We start from the raw sequence: 19,745 nt of genomic DNA on the forward strand, positions 1-19,745 counted from the left end.
GCATAGAATTCGGCCATGTCAGGCTGTCACATGCCCACCATTGTGCATCACATCCATGACTGGAAGCTGGTCTACTAAGGGCGATAGGGAAACTCTCCTGTGACAATGCAGCCCTGGCTGGTGAGCATAAGAACCAAAACTGGGGCAGCTCCCCATCATCACCCCTAGTTCTTGAGTAAACCAGTGAGTATTGTAGTCCTACAGGGTTAGGCCCACATATCTCACACAAAATGTGTCCCCAGGCTCCAGTACCCATCAGCATACATGTGAGTCATGTCTGGGGTAGACAAGGCTGGGTCAGTCTGAGGCACCTGAGTGCAGGGGTGAGTGTCAGGATGGTGTGCAGGTCAGACTGAGATGGAATGTAACACTTGCCAGTTACCATTAGGGGTGGGACTAGAGACAGGCCAGGCAGAGTCAGGCTGCAGCACATGCCAGTGAATGCGCAAGTGATACAGACCATGACAGACTGGCTCACAACACTCACTGAGCCTGCAAGATTCATACCAGGAGTATGCCTGTGGAGGAATCAGCTTGGGGCAGACTTGGTGGGGGTAGTTAGGGGATCACTCGAACGAGGTTGTAGATCACACTGGTCTGGGTAAGGGTCAGATCCATGACACACTGAGTTGGGCTGAGAGCCACAGCACCTGTAGTTTGCATAGGATATGGGGTTGAGGACAGAACTGATCATGCAACTACAGTCACCATGTGGGAAACAGTCTGATGCAGGTGACAGACTGAATTGGACCCTCTTCTGGCTGACACATGCAAGAATCAAGTCTGGGGTCATCCCAGGTGAGGTTTCTTGGGAGACTTCCAAACTAGACCATTGAACTCAAAGCTCCAGCCACAGTGAGGATCATAGAATTTGTGATCCGACCCTGGGATGCATGTTTCAGGATTGGGCCTCCTCAATTACTGATGCCTGTGCAGTGGATGACATGCCCAGGAGCATATGGGGGACAACACGGCCAGCTCATTGGGTCTGCAGAGGACATCAGGTCCCATGACGGAAGATGAGGAATACAACAGAGTAGACAAGTCACCTGACTGAGCTTTGGCAGCAAGTGTCAGGGTGAGTGGACACACTGAGATGGACACTGTCAGCCAATGGACCTTGGAAGGATTTTCTCAACCTTGGAGCAATGAAACCAACAGTGTCTCAGAACTATCAAAACTACTCAAGCAATACCCTTGGAACATTCTTCTCCACATCACGGTTTCTAAGATGACATCAAGTGGACATCCCCCATCCCTGAGCACTGACTTGGTAAGGCAGATGGGAGCAACTCCTTCCTTCCAGATGTTCCTTTCCCCAAATACAGGACAAAAAGGAACAAAAGGAATATTGAAAACATTTTACCACCTACCTTCCCTGTAATCAATCAACCCTACCCCAAACAAAAGTGCTCACAGCTATGCATCCTTGTCAACTATATACACAACTGAAAAATTATAATGTTTTTTAAAAGTTTTTAATTGTAGTTTGCCAAATGTTACAAAAGAGAAATGAATAAAGGTGTAAATGGATACATTTTTTTAAAACTGAAATGCAAATGAACCATAAACTAATGAAAGACATGTGCAGTATTACTAGCCACAGGGATATGAAAAACAAAACCACAATGGCATTCTATCTCTGTTATTTGGAATGGCTAAGATCAAAAGGCAACAGGTGAAAAGTGGAGAACAGGCAACAATTCAACACTGTTGGTAGAAATGAGAATTGGGACAGTCACCATGCAGAGCAGGATGTAGGCTCCTCAATGAATTGTTGAAATACCATATGATCCTCCTATCTTACTTCTGGCTGTGTATCCAAAATGAAAAGAAACTTGCATACGGCAGAGACATACTTGGACTCCAATACACTGCACTGTTCCCAATATTCAAGCCAAGAAATCATTCTACAAGTGTCTCACTAAAAGGTTGCATTTAGACAGCATGATATATATTTATACACACAAACACACAAACACATACACACACACACTCAGTGGAATATTAGTCATGAAAAAAGAATGAAATTCTGACACATGCAACATGCATGGAACTGTATATTAACTAAAAGAATCCAGACATAGAAAGAAAAACGTCAAATGATTTCTCTCATACATGAATCAAAAACGGTGATTACCAGCGATCAGGCACAGAGATCTGATATGGATGAGAAATTGCAGTGGTGTGAACAGAAAGGTTCTTGGTTTTCACAGAAGAGCTGGGCTGCTAGAGTCTCTGACAAAGAAAACGCCAGCTCTTGACTGCGAGGCCACACATACAGTGTGTGGGATTTTGTACAAGGGTCTCCCAGTGCCAGGATCCCCTTACCAACCACTCAAGGTAGGGAATCACCGAAGTTCTGTTCTCAGATGTAGTATTATCCAGCAGGCCAACAGAAGTTCTTTCCAGTTGCAGAATACTGGCTCCCTGTCTCAGATCTACAGAGCACTGTCCTCTTGGGACATGGACCACAGTCTTCCATGCGGACTGTGCTACCACGAGAGCAAGTATGATTAAAAACATATGATTAAGGTAACTCCCATGTGCACTGAGGGAAATTCAATGAGATAACATCTACATTCATGTAGACATGTTTTAATTTAGTGAGGATAGCTTAATGGCTGCTTCAAAGAAACCTTGGCTAAAGAAGCACCACAAAACCAGAGGAAACATGAGGTCACTGTGCCCACCTTACTCCTCCCATTCCACAGGAGATAAGAGAGAGTAAGGAGGAAGTGCACCTGCAGCTCCAAGCTGGGCAGCCTTCCTGAGAAGATGCAGCCACTCCTGCTCCTGCTGACCCTCTTCCTGTCCCTCAGGGCTGAGGCAGGTGAGTGACCACCCCAACCTCACATTCCTGACCCGCCAGAGACACAGACCTTCTGTCCCTCCTTCCCTCCTGCCCCACATGGCACAGCTTCTATTGGCAACATGGTGCTGCCCAGCTCCAGGGCCACCCACACCCAACAATGAGACTGGTTCACTGTGGGCGTGAATCCGGTGAAGAAGGCTATTGTTTGCAATGACGGGAGGCTAAAAAATAGAAGGTTCCTGGAGATTCATGGCAGAGGATGGGAATTGGAAAGGAAAAATATGGCTTTTCGAGGAGAGGGCAAAGGGAGCCTGTTTCAGAGCTGCTCTCGCCCCATCTGCTCAGCAGAAGCCCATGCTAAGCTGACTCCAGAGTGCTGGCAGCCCCTCCCTAGCTTGTGCTCATGCCACAGCTTCAGCCCTCCATCCAGTCCTGCTCTGCTTCCCGGTCCTTTGCTGGCTCCTCTCCACGTGATGAAAACCCATGTGGATGACCACAACTTCTACAATTTCCAGAACCCCATGAGATTTACCCTCATAACCCTCATCCATGTAGGAGCCATTCCTTCATAAGGTCAATGTCAGCCCTAAAAGGACTTGGCTGGAATTATGTCCACTTCCTTAATTTCTGCTCCTGCCCATGTGAAAACAGCACCATCCTAAACATCACCAGAATAGGCCAAGGGTTTTGGAAGCTCATGGGAAACATAAAAATAATCAGGTGACTCTGGTGTCACTGTCCCTGAACAGCTGTTCTTACTTCAAATGATGTGTGCAAAAATGTTTCCTTAACCAAGACCACCTTTTAGAGAAGGAGACTGAGGGTCCTCACCCTTCAGTCCTCTGCCTTCTACTGCAGGCTCCCAGCATTGCTGAAATCATCTCAAGCATACGCCCCCACCCCACGAGTGGGTGCATATAAGCAGACCAACTCTTCTTTTTTCAGGAGAGATCATCGGGGGACATGCAGCCAAGCCCCACTCCCGTCCCTACATGGCCTTTATTCAGTTCTGGATTGGATCAGAAAAGAACAGGTGTGGAGGTTTCCTGATCCGTGAGAACTTTGTGCTGACAGCTGCACACTGCCAGGGAAGGTAAGGTCTAGAATTCAGCACACTTTCCCCAGAGAAAGCTTCTAATTCCAAATAAACTCTCTTTGCTCCTTATGTATTGGAGGGTTCCTGAGAAGGTAAAATACAATAGGAATACCAGATCTCTTAGGCAAAAGACAGGTTGATGGCAGTCACCTTGCTATCAGAGTGATCAATGCTGCCATCCTGAGAGCTAGGAGCATGCTCTGGCATCAGCAGTTCCATATCTCTGTCTGTGGGTCAGTGACCCCAGAGAACCACTGGACATCACCACATCACCAACAGCTACAGCATTCCACTTTTACTGCTGAGAGGCAGAGGACACAGAGAACTGAACCCCAGGCCTTCTCACGCCCTGGATTCCACCCTCAGTTGCAGCCCTCTTCACATCCTCCCAGCAGCCAGCTGTTCTTCACGAACCTGAGCTGCATCTCCTGTGAGTCCACAGCCCCCCTTCTCCCACTCTGTCCCTTTACAGCGATACGAATGTCACCCTGGGGGCCCACAACATCAAGAAACCAGAGAAGACCCAGCAGGTCATCCCCGTGAAAAAAGCCATCCCCCACCCGGAATATAACCCCAATGATCACTCCAATGACATCATGTTACTGAAGGTAAGACACCTCCCTGCTGCTCTTGTTTTCCTAATTCCCACATTTAGCTGCTACCCATCCCATTGTGACCTGCCCCTTGCTTCATCCCTCCTGATCAGTTGGCCAGTTCCACTGCTTGATAGCACAGGGAAGAAGAGGCAGCCCCATGATTGTGTCCAGGCCCAGTAGTCACTCATAGAGCTAGTGTTTATTGACTCTTCCCCATCAGCTGAAGAGTAATGCCATGAAGACTGCAGCTGTGCAACGCATCAGCCTACCCAACGGCAAGACCCAAGTGAATCCAGGGCAGGCATGCCATGTGGCTGGCTGGGGTCGGACGGAACCAAATGGCGTTTCTTCAGACACACTGCAGGAAGTGGAACTGACAGTACAAGACAACCAGATTTGCGAGTCCCGCTATTCCAATTACAAGAAAGACATTGAGATGTGTGTGGGGGACCCGAATACACAAAAATCTTCCTTTAAGGTAACACAGAACAGTCACCTTGTTTGGGAGGGAGAGGGATGCTTAGGAAGATCAGGCACCTGGAGACCCAAGGAATGAAGGGATCTCACTCATTTTCCTGGGGTCATTTAGAGGGGAACAGCTCAAGTTGGGGGTACCTGGAGCCTCATCAACCATAGTAGGGCACCTGGTGTCTATGAATCCTACAGACAGATGGCTTTCCACTACACTGTCCCACTCCAGATCACAGAGATTAAAAAACAATGCATCTGGGCCAGTGTGGTGCCTCAACAGACTAATCCTCTACCTGCAAGTACCATTGTCCCTTGTGGGCTCTGGTTCTAAGAGCAGCAGCTCTATTTCCACTCCAGCTCTCTGCTTCTGTCCTGGAAAGGCAGCAAAACATTGCTAGAGTCCTTAGGCCCCTAATCCACGTAGCATGCTGGAAGGAGGCTCCTTGCTCCCAGCTTCAGGTTAGCTCAACTCTAAGCATTGCAGTAATTGGAGTAGTAAGCTGGCAGATGGAACATTTCTCTCTGTCTCTCCTTCTTTCTCGGTAAAGACATACCTTTCAAATGAAAATAAAGGTTATTTTAAAATGGAAGCATTTCCATTTTAAGTAAACAAATGCTTCTGAACATACAACTTTTATATCAGAGCTGCTACCCATCATGGTTAATGAGTTGTGTGCCACACAGGATCTCAGCCCACACAGGATCTCAGCCCACACTTCTGCCTCTATGTCCTTAAACAATAGCCTAGTATGAACTCAGGGAGAGAGGTTCCCAGGCCAGGGATGAATATGCAAACAGGACCTTGGGATGAAACATGGCCAGTGTGTTACCTCCATGGACAGCCTTGGGATGGCAGGAGGGCAGATGCTGGGAAGAAATTCAGCCCTTCTCTCTCTATTGACAGGGGGACTCAGGAGGACCTCTCGTGTGCAAAAATGTGGCCCAAGGCATTGTCTCCTATGGAAAAAAAAATGCACGACCTCCGCGAGTCTTCACCAAAATCTCAAGTTTCCTACCCTGGATAAAGAGAACCATAAGAAGACGCAAACTGCAGGAAGTCAACTGACCACTCTCTGACTCTCCTCTGTAATAGGATCCACAGCAACATGTGGAAGGAGCCAGTAACTAAATAAATGCCTTTTAGCTGAGTGGAAGTCCAGCTTCTTATTTATTCACTGTCCCTCACGCACAGGCACCTGTGCCAAGCTGGCTGGCAAATGAATTCTTCTGCTTTCTGTTTCCTCCTCTGGCTGCTCCCCTTGCCGTCTCCCCAACCCCAATAAAGCTGCCTCCAAGCTCCTGCTTACTCTCTGCAGTCTCCCCAGCGCCTGCTCTTCTGCAAGGACTGACCCTCAGCCCCATGAGGAAAGAACATTAGGGGAGCTCACTTCTTCCCCTGTGTTGTGTGGCAGAGAGAAGGAGATTACACCAAGGACTCCTGAGGTAAAGCAGGTGCAGCTGCAGTTCCTGCTCAAGCACATTGACACACCCTCTGGAGACAGAACATTTCTCCCTCACAGGCATGGAATTGAGGTTCAGAGGGGAGTGGTTGGTCCCTGAGGGGCACCTAATACACCTGATCTCAATTTCCTTCATTGCTTCCATCTGAGTTCAGGACCCAGCCTGACCTCCAACTCCCAGTCTGACCCTTCATCTCCATTCCCTATCATTCTTAGAGTCCTCCAACTCCTGTCCTATGCTCTCCAGATTACATTAGTTTGAGCAGGATCCTGCCACTTAGGCCCCCACCTGGGCTATTCTGAGTCCCACATGGTTCCATTAGAGCCTTGCCACTGTGGAGGTAAGCCTGGCTAAGGCTGTAGCAGAGAAGTGACTCACAGGGACCAGGCCAGGACTAATACCAATCAGACCCTCCTGAACAAGGTGGGTCAAGGTTGGCTGAGTCTCTCTCCAGAACCATTGAACCCAGCTCTCTGCTTCCGGGACCAGTTCAATGCACTCACTTCTCTACCAATGCCCTCCCCAAACCACACCAAACTCAGGACACCCTGGCTCCCTGGCCACTCACCAGCTGAACCACTGGCAGCCCATCTCTCTCCACAGGGCTGCGAGCCCCTGGACTAAACCTCCCTGGTGGACTCCTGAACCAGCAGTAAGTATGGCAAGTACTTTTCCCATCCAACAATAAATGCTTTCTGAATACGTAGTAGGTGCCAGACACTATGGATTTTTATGTGCACAGAAATAGATCAATCACTGACCCCAGTGAAACTGATGCTGTGCAAGACTTTAGCCTTTACCATTGACTTCCAACCATCCCAAGAGCCCTGGATTTATGTCCAAAATCCATGAAATAAAGCAATGTATTTCACTTCATGCATGCCTATGGTTTGTATGAATGCTACTCAGAAATACAGAAACTTGTGGGATTTGGGAATGACTGTAACCATTTACCTCCTGGGTGTGAAGCTACCAACCTCTGCATACACTCATCCCCAGATAATTCTTTTTACCTAGGGACATGACAAAAGGTACAGAAGAAGACTTAATGGGAGCAAATATTTACAATTTATGCATCTAAAGAAGATTAATTTCCATTAATAAAGAAAATAAAGAACATAACGAATCCAAAGACATCAACAATTCAAACCCACCAGTTGATAATGGACAAGGCTTCTGCCACACTGACAGAGTACCATGCTGGCAGAGCAGGCCTTGGAACCCATGCCCATGCTTGGGTCTCAAGAAGGGTGGTGAAAGGACCCTGAGCAGAAATGCTGCTGTGGGCTAGGGGATACATGCATATACCTGCATCCTGAAAGGTGGATGGGGCAGTTCACAGACCAGCACACTGCTGTGGCATGACAATGGACCAGGTCTGAGAATCTGTGCATGCACTTGGGTCCCAGCTGAGCAAGCAGGGCTCCAGACCAGCATGCCACCCCACTGAAGTCTTGGCTTGGGAAGACAAGCTCGGAAACCCACTCACATGGGCTCAGGAACTGTAGATCACTCAGGGAAAGAACTATGAGGATGTGAGGAACAGCGGACTGCTGAGGGAATACAAGTAAGAAACAAAGTCTGGGAAACTCACACCAACCAGAACACTGTACTTGCAGGTAAACGAGGAGGTTAATGGAGCAATTTGGAGGACAGAAATCAGAGGCATCCTTGGAGCCAGACCAATGCACCAATCCACATGGCAGAGCTGAGCTGAGCTTGTCAGCATCAACTGCCACAAACAACCTCCCACTGACATGCATGAAACCTAGGGCTGGGGACCTGTCTGCCAAGCATAGACCACAGTACCAAGAGTGTCAGAACAATGGATGAGTCACATTATACCAGGCCATGACACTAACCAACATGAGAAAGAACTAGGCCTGGGGACACATTCTGTGGGAGGATACATGGGCTCACCCCTGTAGGACTACAATACTCACCAATTTACTCAAGAACTGGGGATGATGATGGAGAGCTGCACATGATCCACAACCTCCTACAACACTTATGAGTACCAGGGTTGGAAACAGGCTGGGCTGGTCTAGGCTGAAGTACTTACCCACAGGTGCACCCAAGAATTGGGTGTGGAGCAGGCCCTGCCACAACATTCACCAGCACACAAAGGACAAGACAGGAGGTCAGACTGTCTCGGGTAAGGACCAGCACCCACTGGCACCTATGATATCTAGGTCTGGGAGTGGGCCAGGTAAGAGAGCTTAAGAAACTCCTCTGGTGCACTGTAGAAGCTACTGGTGAGTACAAGCAGAGTATTGGTCAAGACGGGAAAGGCCGCTCCACTTGTCAGCAAGTGTGTCAGTTGGCTTTTCAGGGAAGAGAGGACAGACTGGGCAAGGACAGGTCAAACCATAGCACACTGACATGTGCAGAAGTCAGGATGCAGTGCAGGCCATACCAGCCTAGGTTATCGCACCTACCAGTCTGCATGAAAGCCGGAAATGAAGGCAGGGTAGAAGGGTTAGCCTACAGCATCCACTATCAAGGACCAAGATAAGGATTAGGCAATGCCAAGCTGTGTTCAAACAACTCCAGCACATGTAACATCTGTGGCTGGTAGCTGACCAGGGATGGGAACTAAAGGAATGCCCACGCTAGGCTGAGGTTCCCACTGGTGAGCATAAGAGTCAGGAATGGGGATGAACCTGGCTAAATATCCCTGAGTCAACCCTCAGCATTGGTGTGTGTGAACTGAGTCTGGGATGTGCAAGACTGGTCTAGGCACCAGCACCCACTGGTTCTTGCAAGAACCAGAGTTTGTATGCTTCAGGCTGGACTATGTCACAGCACCTTCTGATCCACATGAAAGCTGGAACTAGGCATGAGCTTCAAGGGCTGGGCTGTAATGCCGATTCAAGAGAATCACAAAGTGTGAGCTCATCTGGCAAGGCCACAGTGCAATCTGGAAGAGGTTAGCATAGAATTCGGCCATGTCAGGCTGTCACATGCCCACCATTGTGCATCACATCCATGACTGGAAGCTGGTCTACTAAGGGCGATAGGGGAACTCTCCTATGACAATGCAGCCCTGGCTGGTGAGCATAAGAACCAAAACTGGGGCAGCTCTCCATCATCACCCCTAGTTCTTGAGTAAACCAGTGAGTATTGTAGTCCTACAGGGTTAGGCCCACATATCTCACACAAAATGTGTCCCCAGGCTCCAGTACCCATCAGCATACATGTGAGTCATGTCTGGGGTAGACAAGGCTGGGTCAGTCTGAGGCACCTAAGTGCAGGGGTGAGTGTCAGGATGGTGTGCAGGTCAGACTGAGATGGAATGTAACACTTGCCAGTTACCATTAGGGGTGGGACTAGAGACAGGCCAGGCAGAGTCAGGCTGCAGCACATGCCAGTGAATGCGCAAGTGATACAGACCATGACAGACTGGCTCATAACACTCACTGCGCCTGCAAGATCCATACCAGGAGTGTGCCTGTTGAGGAATCAGCTTGGGGCAGACTTGGTGGGGGTAGTGAGGGGATCACCCGAACTAGGTTGTAGATCACACTGGTCTGGGTAAGGGTCAGATCCATGACACACTGAGTTGGGCTGAGAGCCACAGCACCTGTAGTTTGCATAGGATATGGGGTTGAGGACAGAACTGATCATGCAACTACAGTCACCATGTGGGAAACAGTCTGATGCAGGTGACAGACTGAATTGGACCCTCTTCTGGCTGACACATGCAAGAATCAAGTCTTGGGTCATCCCAGGTGAGGTTTCTTGGGAGACTTCCAAACTAGACCACTGAACTCAAAGCTCCAGCCACAGTGAGGATCATAGAATTTGTGATTCGCCCCTGGGATGCATGTTTCAGGATTGGGCCTCCTCAATTACTGATGCCTGTGCAGTGGATGACATGCCCAGGAGCATATGGAGGACAACATGGCCAGTTCATTGGGTCTGCAAAGGACATCAGGTCCCATGACGGAAGATGAGGAATACAACAGAGTAGACAAGTCACCTGACTGAGCTTTGGCAGCAAGTGTCAGGGTGAGTGGACACACTGAGATGGACACTGTCAGCCAATGGACCTTGGAAGGATTTTCTCAACCTTGGAGCAATGAAACCAACAGTGTCTCAGAACTATCAAAACTACTCAAGCAATACCCTCGGAACATTCTTCTCCACATCACGGTTTCTAAGATGACATCAAGTGGCCATGCCCCCTCCCTGAGCACTGACTTGGTAAGGCAGATGGGAGCAACTCCTTCCTTCCAGATGTTCCTTTCCCCAAATACAGGACAAAAAGGAACAAAAGGAATATTGAAAACATTTTACCACCTACCTTCCCTGTAATCAATCAACCCTACCCCAAACAATAGTCCTCACAGCTATGCATCCTTGTCAACTATATACACAACAGAAAAAATTACAATGTTTTTTAAAAGTTTTTAATTGTAGTTTGCCAAATGTTACAAAAGAGAAATGAATAAAGGTGTAAATGGATACATTTTTTTAAAACTGAAATGCAAATGAACCATAAACTAATGAAAGACATGTGCAGTATTACTAGCCACCAGGGATATGAAAAACAAAACCACAATGGTATTCTATCTCTGTTATTTGGAATGGCTAAGATCAAAAGGCAACAGGTGAAAAGTGCTGGCATGGCAGTGGAGAACAGGCAACAATTCAACACTGTTGGTAGAAATGAGAATTGGGACAGTCACCATGCAGAGCAGGATGTAGGCTCCTCAATGAATTGTTGAAATACCATATGATCCTCCTATCTTACTTCTGGCTGTGTATCCAAAATGAAATGAAATTCACATATGGCAGAGAGATACTTGGACTCCAATACACTGCACTGTTCCCAATATTCAAGCCAAGAAATCATTCTACAAGTGTCTCACTAAAAGGTTGCATTTAGACAGCATGATATATATTTATACACACAAACACATACACATACACACACATACACTCAGTGGAATATTAGTCATGAAAAAAGAATGAAATTCTGACACATGCAACATGCATGGAACTGTATATTAACTGAAAGAATCCAGACATAGAAACGTCAAATGATTTCTCTCATACATGAATCAAAAACGGTGATTACCAGCAATCAGGCACAGAGATCTGATATGGATGAGAAATTGCAGTGGTGTGAACAGAAAGGTTCTGCTAGAGGTCTGACAAAGAAAACGCCAGCTCTTGACTGCGAGGCCACACATACAGTGTGTGGGACTTTGTGAACAAGGGTCTCCCAGTGTCAGGCTCCCCTTACCAACCACTCAAGGTAGGGAATCACCGAAGTTCTGTTCTCAGATGTAGTATTATCCAGCAGGCCAACAGAAGTTCTTTCCAGTTGCAGAATACTGGCTCCCTGTCTCAGATCTACAGAGCACTGTCCTCTTGGGACATGGACCACAGTCTTCCATGTGGACTGTGTTACCACCATAGCAAGTATGATTAAAAACATATGGTTAAGGTAACTCCCATGCACACTGAGGGAAATTCAATGAGATAACATCTACATTCATGTAGACATGTTTTAATTTAGTGAGGTATGGCTTAGTAGCTGTTTCAAAGAAACCTTGGCTAAAGAAGCACCACAAAACCAGAGGAAACATGAGGTCACTGTGCCCACCTAGCTCCTCCCCCTCCCCAGGAGCTAAGAGAGAGTAAGGAGGAAGTGCACCTGCAGCTCCAAGCTGGGCAGCCTTCCTGAGAAGATGCAGCCACTCCTGCTCCTGCTGACCCTCTTCCTGTCCCTCAGGGCTGAGGCAGGTGAGTGACCACCCCAACCTCACATTCCTGACCCGCCAGAGACACAGACCTCCTGTCCCTCCTGCCCCTCCTGCCCCACATGGCACAGCTTCTATTGGCAACATGGTGATGTCCAGCTCCAGGGCCACCCACACCCAACAATGAGACTGGTTCACTGAGGGCAGGAGTGCTAGAGCAGAAGGCTATTGTTTGCAAGGGCAGGAAACTGGCAGCCAGGAGGTTTTGGAGACGCATGGCAGAAGATGGGAAATGGAAAGGAAAAATATTACTTTTTCAGGAGAGGGCAAAGGGAGCCTGTTTCAGAGCTGCTCTCGCCCCATCTGCTCAGCAGAAGCCCATGCTAAGCTGACTCCAGAGTCCTGGCAGCCCCTCCCTAGCTTGTGCTCATGCCACAGCTTCAGCCCTCCATCCAGCCCTGCTCTGCTTCCTGGTCCTTTGCTGGCTCCTCTCCACGTGATGAAAACCCATGTGGATGACCACAACTTCTACAATTTCCAGAACCCCATGAGATTTACCCTCATAACCCTCATCCATGTAGGAGCCATTCCTTCATAAGGTCAATGTCAGCCCTAAAAGGACTTGGCTGGAATTATGTCCACTTCCTTAATTTCTGCTCCTGCCCATGTGAAAACAGCACCATCCTAAACATCACCAGAATAGGCCAAGGGTTTTGGAAGCTCATGGGAAACATAAAAATAGTCAGGAGACTCTGGTGTCACTGTCCCTGAACAGCTGTTCTTACCTTAAATGATGTGTGCAAAAATGTTTCCTTAACCAAGACCACCTTTTAGAGAAGGAAATTGAGGGTTCTCACCCTTCAGTCCTCTGCCTTCTACTGCAGGCTCCCAGCATTGCTGAAATCATCTCAACCATGTATGCCCCCCACCAGTGGGTGCATATAAGCAGACCAACTCTTCTTTTTTCAGGAGAGATCATCGGGGGACATGCAGCCAAGCCCCACTCCCGTCCCTACATGGCCTTTATTCGGTACTGGAATGGCTCACGTAGGAAGAGGTGTGGAGGTTTCCTGATCCGTGAGAACTTTGTGCTGACAGCTGCACACTGCCAGGGAAGGTGAGGACTGGAATTCAGCACACTTCCCCCAGAGAAAGCTTCTAATTCCGTATAAGCTCTCTTTGCCTGTTACGTGTTGGAGGGTTCCTGAGAAGGTAAAACAGAATAGGAATACCAGATCTCTTAGGCAAAAGACAGGTTGATGGCAGTCACCTTGCTGGCAGAGTGATCAACACTGCCATCCTGAGAGCTAGGAGCATGCTCTGGCATCAGCAGTTCCATATCTCTGTCTGTGGGTCAGTGACCCCAGAGAACCACTGGACATCACCACATCACCAACAGCTACAGCATTCCACCTTTACTGCTGAGAGGCAGAGGACACAGAGAACTCAACCCCAGGCCTCCTCATGCCCTGGATTCCACCCTCAGTTGCAGCCCTCTTCACATCCTCCCAGCTGCCAGCTGTTCTTCACGAACCTGAGCTGCATCTCCTGTGAGTCCACAGCCCCCCTTCTCCCACTCTGTCCCTTTACAGCGGTATGAATGTCACCCTGGGGGCCCACAACATCAAGAAACCAGAGAAGACCCAGCAGGTCATCCCCGTGAAAAAAGCCATCCCCCACCCGGAATACAACCGCATCAATCACTCCAATGACATCATGTTACTGAAGGTAAGACACCTCCCTGCTGCTCTTGTTTTCCTAATTCCAGTCGCTGCCCATCCCATTGTGACCTGCCCCTTGCTTCATCCCTCCTGATCAGTTGGCCAGTTCCACTGCTTGATAGCACAGGGAAGAAGAGGCAGCTCCATGATTGTGTCCAGACCCAGTAGTCACTCATAGAGCTAGTGTTTATTGACTCTTCCCCATCAGCTGAAGAGTAATGCCTTGAAGACTGCAGCTGTGCAGCGCATCAGCCTACCCAACGGCAAGACCCAAGTGAATCCAGGGCAGGCATGCCATGTGGCCGGCTGGGGTCGAACAGAACCAAATGGCATTACTTCAGACACACTGCAGGAAGTGGAATTGACAGTACAAGACAACGAGATTTGCGAGTCCCGCTATTCCAATTACAAGAAAGACATTGAGATGTGTGTGGGGGACCCGAATACACAAAAATCTTCCTTTAAGGTAACACAGAACAGTCACCTTGTTTGGGAGGGAGAGGGATGCTTAGGAAGATCAGGCACCTGGAGACCCAAGGAATGAAGGGATCTCACTCATCTTCCTGGGGTCATTTAGAGGGGAACAGCTCAAGTTGGGGGTACCTGGAGCCTCATCAACCATAGTAGGGCACCTGGTGTCTATGAATCCTACAGACAGATGGCTTTCCACTACACTGTCCCACTCCAGATCACAGAGATTAAAAAACAATGCATCTGGGCCAGTGTGGTGCCTCAACAGACTAATCCTCTGCCTACAAGCACCATTGTCCCTTGTGGGCTCTGATTCTAAGAGCAGCAGCTCTATTTCCACTCCAGCTCTCTGCTTCTGTCCTGGAAAGGCAGCAAAACATTGCTAGAGTCTTTGGGCCCCTAATCCACGTAGCATGCTGGAAGGAGGCTCCTTGCTCCCAGCTTCAGGTTAGCTCAACTCTAAGCATTGCAGTAATTGGAGTAGTAAGCTGGCAGATGGAACATTTCTCTCTGTCTCTCCTTCTTTCTCGGTAAAGACATACCTTTCAAATGAAAATTAAAGTTCTTCTAAAAAAGAAGCATTTCCTTTTAAAAAAATAAATTAACAAATGCTTCTGAACATACAACTTTTATATCAGAGCTGCTACCCATCATGGTTAGAGTTGGTTGATACGCCATACAGGATCTCAGCTCATTTACTTCTGCCTCTATGTCCTTAAACAATAGCCTAGTATGGCTCAGGGAGAGAGGTTCCCAGGCCAGGGATGAATATGCAAACAGGACCTTGGGATGAAACATGGCCAGTGTGTTACCTCCATGGACAGCCTTGGGATGGCAGGAGGGCAGATGCTGGGAAGAAGTTCAGCCCTTCTCTCTCTATTGACAGGGGGACTCAGGAGGACCTCTCGTGTGCAAAAATGTGGCCCAAGGCATTGTCTCCTATGGAAAAAAAGATGGACGACCTCCACAAGTCTTCACCAAAATCTCAAGTTTCCTACCCTGGATAAAGAGAACCATAAGAAGACGCAAACTGCAGGAAGTCAACTGACCACTCTCTGACTCTCCTCTGTAATAGGATCCACAGCAACATGTGGAAGGAGCCAGTAACTAAATAAATGCCTTTTAGCTGAGTGGAAGTCCAGCTTCTTATTTTTTCACTGTCCCTCACGAACAGGCACCCGTGCCAAGCTGGCTGGCAAATGAATTCTTCTGCTTTCTGCTTCCTCCTCTGGCTGCTCCCCTTGCCGTCTCCCCAACCCCAATAAAGCTGCCTCCAAGCTCCTGCTTACTCTCTGCAGTCTCCCCAGCGCCTGCTCTTCTGCAAGGGCTGACTCTCAGTCTTATGAGGAAAGAACACAGAACACTCAGGTCCTGGGTCATTAGGGGAGCTCACTTCTTCCCCTGTGTTGTGTGGCAGAGAGAAGGAGATTACACCAAGGACTCCTGAGGTAAAGCAGGTGCAGCTGCAGTTCCTGCTCAAGCACATTGACACACCCTCTGGAGACAGAACATTTCTCCCTCACAGGCATGGAATTGAGGTTCAGAGGGGAGTGGTTGGTCCCTGAGGGGCACCTAATACACCTGATCTCAATTTCCTTCATTGCTTCCATCTGAGTTCAGGACCCAGCCTGACCTTCAACTCCCAGTCTGACCCTTCATCTCCATTCCCTATCATTCTTAGAGTCCTCCTATGCTCTCCAGATTACATTAGTTTGAGCAGGATCCTGCCACTTAGGCCCCCACCTGGGCTATTCTGAGTCCCACATGGTTCCATTAGGGCCTTGCCACTGTGGAGGTAAGCCTGGCTAAGGCTGTAGCAGAGAAGTGACTCACAGGGACCAGGCCAGGACTAATACCAATCAGACCCTCCTGAACAAGGTGGGTCAAGGTTGGCTGAGTCTCTCTCCAGAACCATTGAACCCAGCTCTCTGCTTCCGGGACCAGTTCAATGCACTCACTTCTCTACTAAGGACCTCCCCAAATCACATGCCAAACTCAGGACATCCTGGCTCCCTGGCCACTCACCAGCTGAACCACTGGCAGCCCATCTCTCTCCACAGGGCTGTGACCCCTGGACTAAACCTCCCTGGTGGACTCCTGAACCAGCAGTAAGTATGGCAAGTACTTTTCCCATCCAACAATAAATGCTTTCTGAACACTTAGTAGGTGCCAGACACTGTGGATTTTTATGTGCACAGAAATAGATCAATCACTGACCCCAGTGAAACTGATGCTGTGCAAGACTTTAGCCTTTACCATTGACTTCCAACCATCCCAAGAGCCCTGGATTTATGTCCAAAATCCATGAAATAAAGCAATGTATTTCACTTCATGCATGCCTATGGTTTGTATGAATGCTACTCAGAAATACAGAAACTTGTGGGATTTGGGAATGACTGTAACCATTTACCTCCTGGGTGTGAAGCTACCAACCTCTGCATACTCTCATCCCCAGATGATTCTTTTTACCTAGGGACATGACAAAAGGTACAGAAGAAGACTTAATGGGAGCAAATATTTACAATTTATGCATCTAAAGAAGATTAATTTCCAATAATAAAGAAAATAAAGAACATAACGAATCCAAAGACATCAACAATTCAAACCCACCAGTTGATAATGAACAAGGCTTCTGCCACATTGGCAGAGTACCACACTGGCAGGCCTTGGAACTCATGCCCATGCTTGGGTCTCAAGTAGGTGGGTGGAAAGGACCCTGAGCAGAAATGCTGCTGTGGGCTAGGGGATACATGCATATACCTGCATCCTGAAGGGTGGATGGGGCAGTTCACAGACCAGCACACTGCTGTGGCATGACTGTGGACCAGGTCTGAGAATCTGTGCATGCACTTGGGTCCCAGCTGGGCAAGCAGGGCTCCAGACCAGCATGCCACCCCACTGAAGTCTTGGCTTGGGAAGACAAGCTCGGAAACCCACTCACATGGGCTCAGGAACTGTAGATCACTCAGGGAAAGAACTATGAGGATGTGTGGAACAGGGGACTGCTGAGGGAATACAGGTAAGAAACAAAGTCTGGGAAACTCACACCAACCAGAACACTGTACTTGCAGGTAAACGAGGAGGTTAATGGAGCAATTTGGAGGACAGAAATCAGAGGCATCCTTGGAGCCAGACCAATGCACCAATCCACATGGCAGAGCTGAGCTGAACTTGTCAGCATCAACTGCCACAGACAGCCTCCCACTGACATGCATGAAACCTAGGGCTGGGGACCTGTCTGCCAAGCATAGACCACAGTACCAGGAGTGTCAGAACAATGGATGAGTCACATTATACCAGGCCATGACACTAACCAACATGAGAAAGGACTAGGCCTGGGGACACATTCTGTGGGAGGATATATGGGCTCACCCCTGTAGGACTACAATACTCACCAATTTACTCAAGAACTGGGGATGATGATGGAGAGCTGCACATGATCCACAACCTCCTACAACACTTATGAGTACCAGGGTTGGAAACAGGCTGGGCTGGTCTAGGCTGAAGTACTTACCCACAGGTGCACCCAAGAATTGGGTGTGGAGCAGGCCCTGCCACAACATTCACCAGCACACAAAGGACAAGACAGGAGGTCAGACTGTCTCGAGTAAGGACGAGCGCCCACTGGCACCTATGATATCTAGGTCTGGGAGTGGGCCAGGTAGGAGAGCTTAAGAAACTCCTCTGGTGCACTGTAGAAGCTACTGGTGAGTACAAGCAGAGTATTGGTCAAGACGGGAAAGGCCGCTCCACTTGTCAGCAAGTGTGTCAGTTGGCTTTTCAGGAGAGAGAGGACAGACTGGGCAAGGACAGGTCAAACCATAGCACACTGACATGCGCAGAAGTCAGGATGCAGTGCAGGCCATACCAGCCTAGGTTATCGCACCTACCAGTCTGCATGAAAGCCGGAAATGAAGGCAGGGTAGAAGGGTTAGCCTACAGCATCCACTATCAAGGACCAAGATAAGGATTAGGCAATGCCAAGCTGTGTTCAAACAACTCCAGCACATGTAACATCTGTGGCTGGTAGCTGACCAGGGATGGGAACTAAAGGAATGCCCACGCTAGGCTGAAGTTCTCACTGGTGAGCATAAGAGTCAGGAATGGGGATGAACCTGGCTAAATATCCCTGAGTCAACCCTCAGCATTGGTGTGTGTGAACTGAGTCTGGGATGTGCAAGACTGGTCTAGGCACCAGCACCCACTGGTTCTTGCAAGAACCAGAGTTTGTATGCTTCAGGCTGGACTATGTCACAGCACCTTCTGATCCACATGAAAGCTGGAACTAGGCATGAGCTTCAAGGGCTGGGCTGTAATGCCGATTCAAGAGAATCACAAGGTGTGAGCTCATCTGGCAAGGCCACAGTGAATCTGGAAGAGGTTAGCATAGAATTCGGCCATGTCAGGCTGTCACATGCCCACCATTGTGCATCACATCCATGACTGGAAGCTGGTCTACTAAGGGAGATAGGGGAACTCTCCTGTGACTATTCAGCCCTGGCTGGTGAGCATAAGAACCAAAACTGGGGCAGCTCTCCATCATCACCCCTAGTTCTTGAGTAAACCAGTGAGTATTGTAGTCCTACAGGGTTAGGCCCACATATCCCTCACAAAATGTGTCCCCAGGCTCCAGTACCCATCAGCATACATGTGAGTCATGTCTGGGGTAGACAAGGCTGGGTCAGTCTGAGGCACCTGAGTGCAGGGGTGAGTGTCAGGATGGTGTGCAGGTCAGACTGAGATGGAATGTAACACTTGCCAGTTACCATTAGGGGTGGGACTAGAGACAGGCCAGGCAGAGTCAGGCTGCAGCACATGCCAGTGAATGCGCAAGTGATACAGACCATGACAGACTGGCTCATAACACTCACTGCGCCTGCAAGATCCATACCAGGAGTGTGCCTGTTGAGGAATCAGCTTGGGGCAGACTTGGTGGCGTTGTTAGGGGATCACCCAAACGAGTTTGTAGATCACACTGGTCTGGGTAAGGGTCAAGTCCATGACACGCTGAGTTGGGCTGAGAGCCACAGCACCTGTAGTTTGCATAGGATATGGGGTTGAGGACAGAACTGATCATGCAACTACAGTCACCATGTGGGAAACAGTCTGATGCAGGTGACAGACTGAATTGGACCCTCTTCTGGCTGACACGTGCAAGAATCAAGTCTGGGGTCATCCCAGGTGAGGTTTCTTGGGAGACTTCCAAACTAGACCACTGAACTCAAAGCTCCAGCCACAGTGAGGATCATAGAATTTGTGATCCGACCCTGGGATGCATGTTTCAGGATTGGGCCTCCTCAATTACTGATGCCTGTGCAGTGGATGACATGCCCAGGAGCATATGGGGGACAACATGGCCAGCTCATTGGGTCTGCAGAGGACATCAGGTCCCATGACGGAAGA

At 48.8% G+C, this 19,745-nt stretch overlaps 2 protein-coding genes across 2 annotated transcripts; both read left to right on the forward strand.

Annotated features, from left to right (window-relative positions):
• Positions 1-2,739: 2,739 nt before the first annotated feature.
• LOC121148730 (granzyme B-like) lies at positions 2,740-6,138 on the forward strand. The gene is made up of 5 exons (XM_040968987.1): positions 2,740-2,833; positions 3,761-3,908; positions 4,384-4,519; positions 4,728-4,985; positions 5,883-6,138. Exons 1-5 carry the CDS (start codon positions 2,779-2,781, stop codon positions 6,042-6,044), a joined length of 759 nt encoding a protein of 252 aa, XP_040824921.1. The 5' UTR covers positions 2,740-2,778; the 3' UTR covers positions 6,045-6,138.
• Positions 6,139-12,085: 5,947 nt separating this feature from the next.
• On the forward strand, positions 12,086-15,484 carry LOC121148695 (granzyme B-like). Its single transcript, XM_040968934.1, has 5 exons — positions 12,086-12,193; positions 13,120-13,267; positions 13,743-13,878; positions 14,080-14,337; positions 15,229-15,484. Exons 1-5 carry the CDS (start codon positions 12,139-12,141, stop codon positions 15,388-15,390), a joined length of 759 nt encoding a protein of 252 aa, XP_040824868.1. The 5' UTR covers positions 12,086-12,138; the 3' UTR covers positions 15,391-15,484.
• Positions 15,485-19,745: the final 4,261 nt, after the last annotated feature.

The sequence above is a fragment of the Ochotona curzoniae genome, unplaced genomic scaffold, assembly GCF_017591425.1.
Source record: "Ochotona curzoniae isolate NIBS_2020 unplaced genomic scaffold, NIBS_Ocur_1.0 scaffold_4701, whole genome shotgun sequence".
NCBI classification, from domain to species: domain Eukaryota; kingdom Metazoa; phylum Chordata; class Mammalia; order Lagomorpha; family Ochotonidae; genus Ochotona; species Ochotona curzoniae.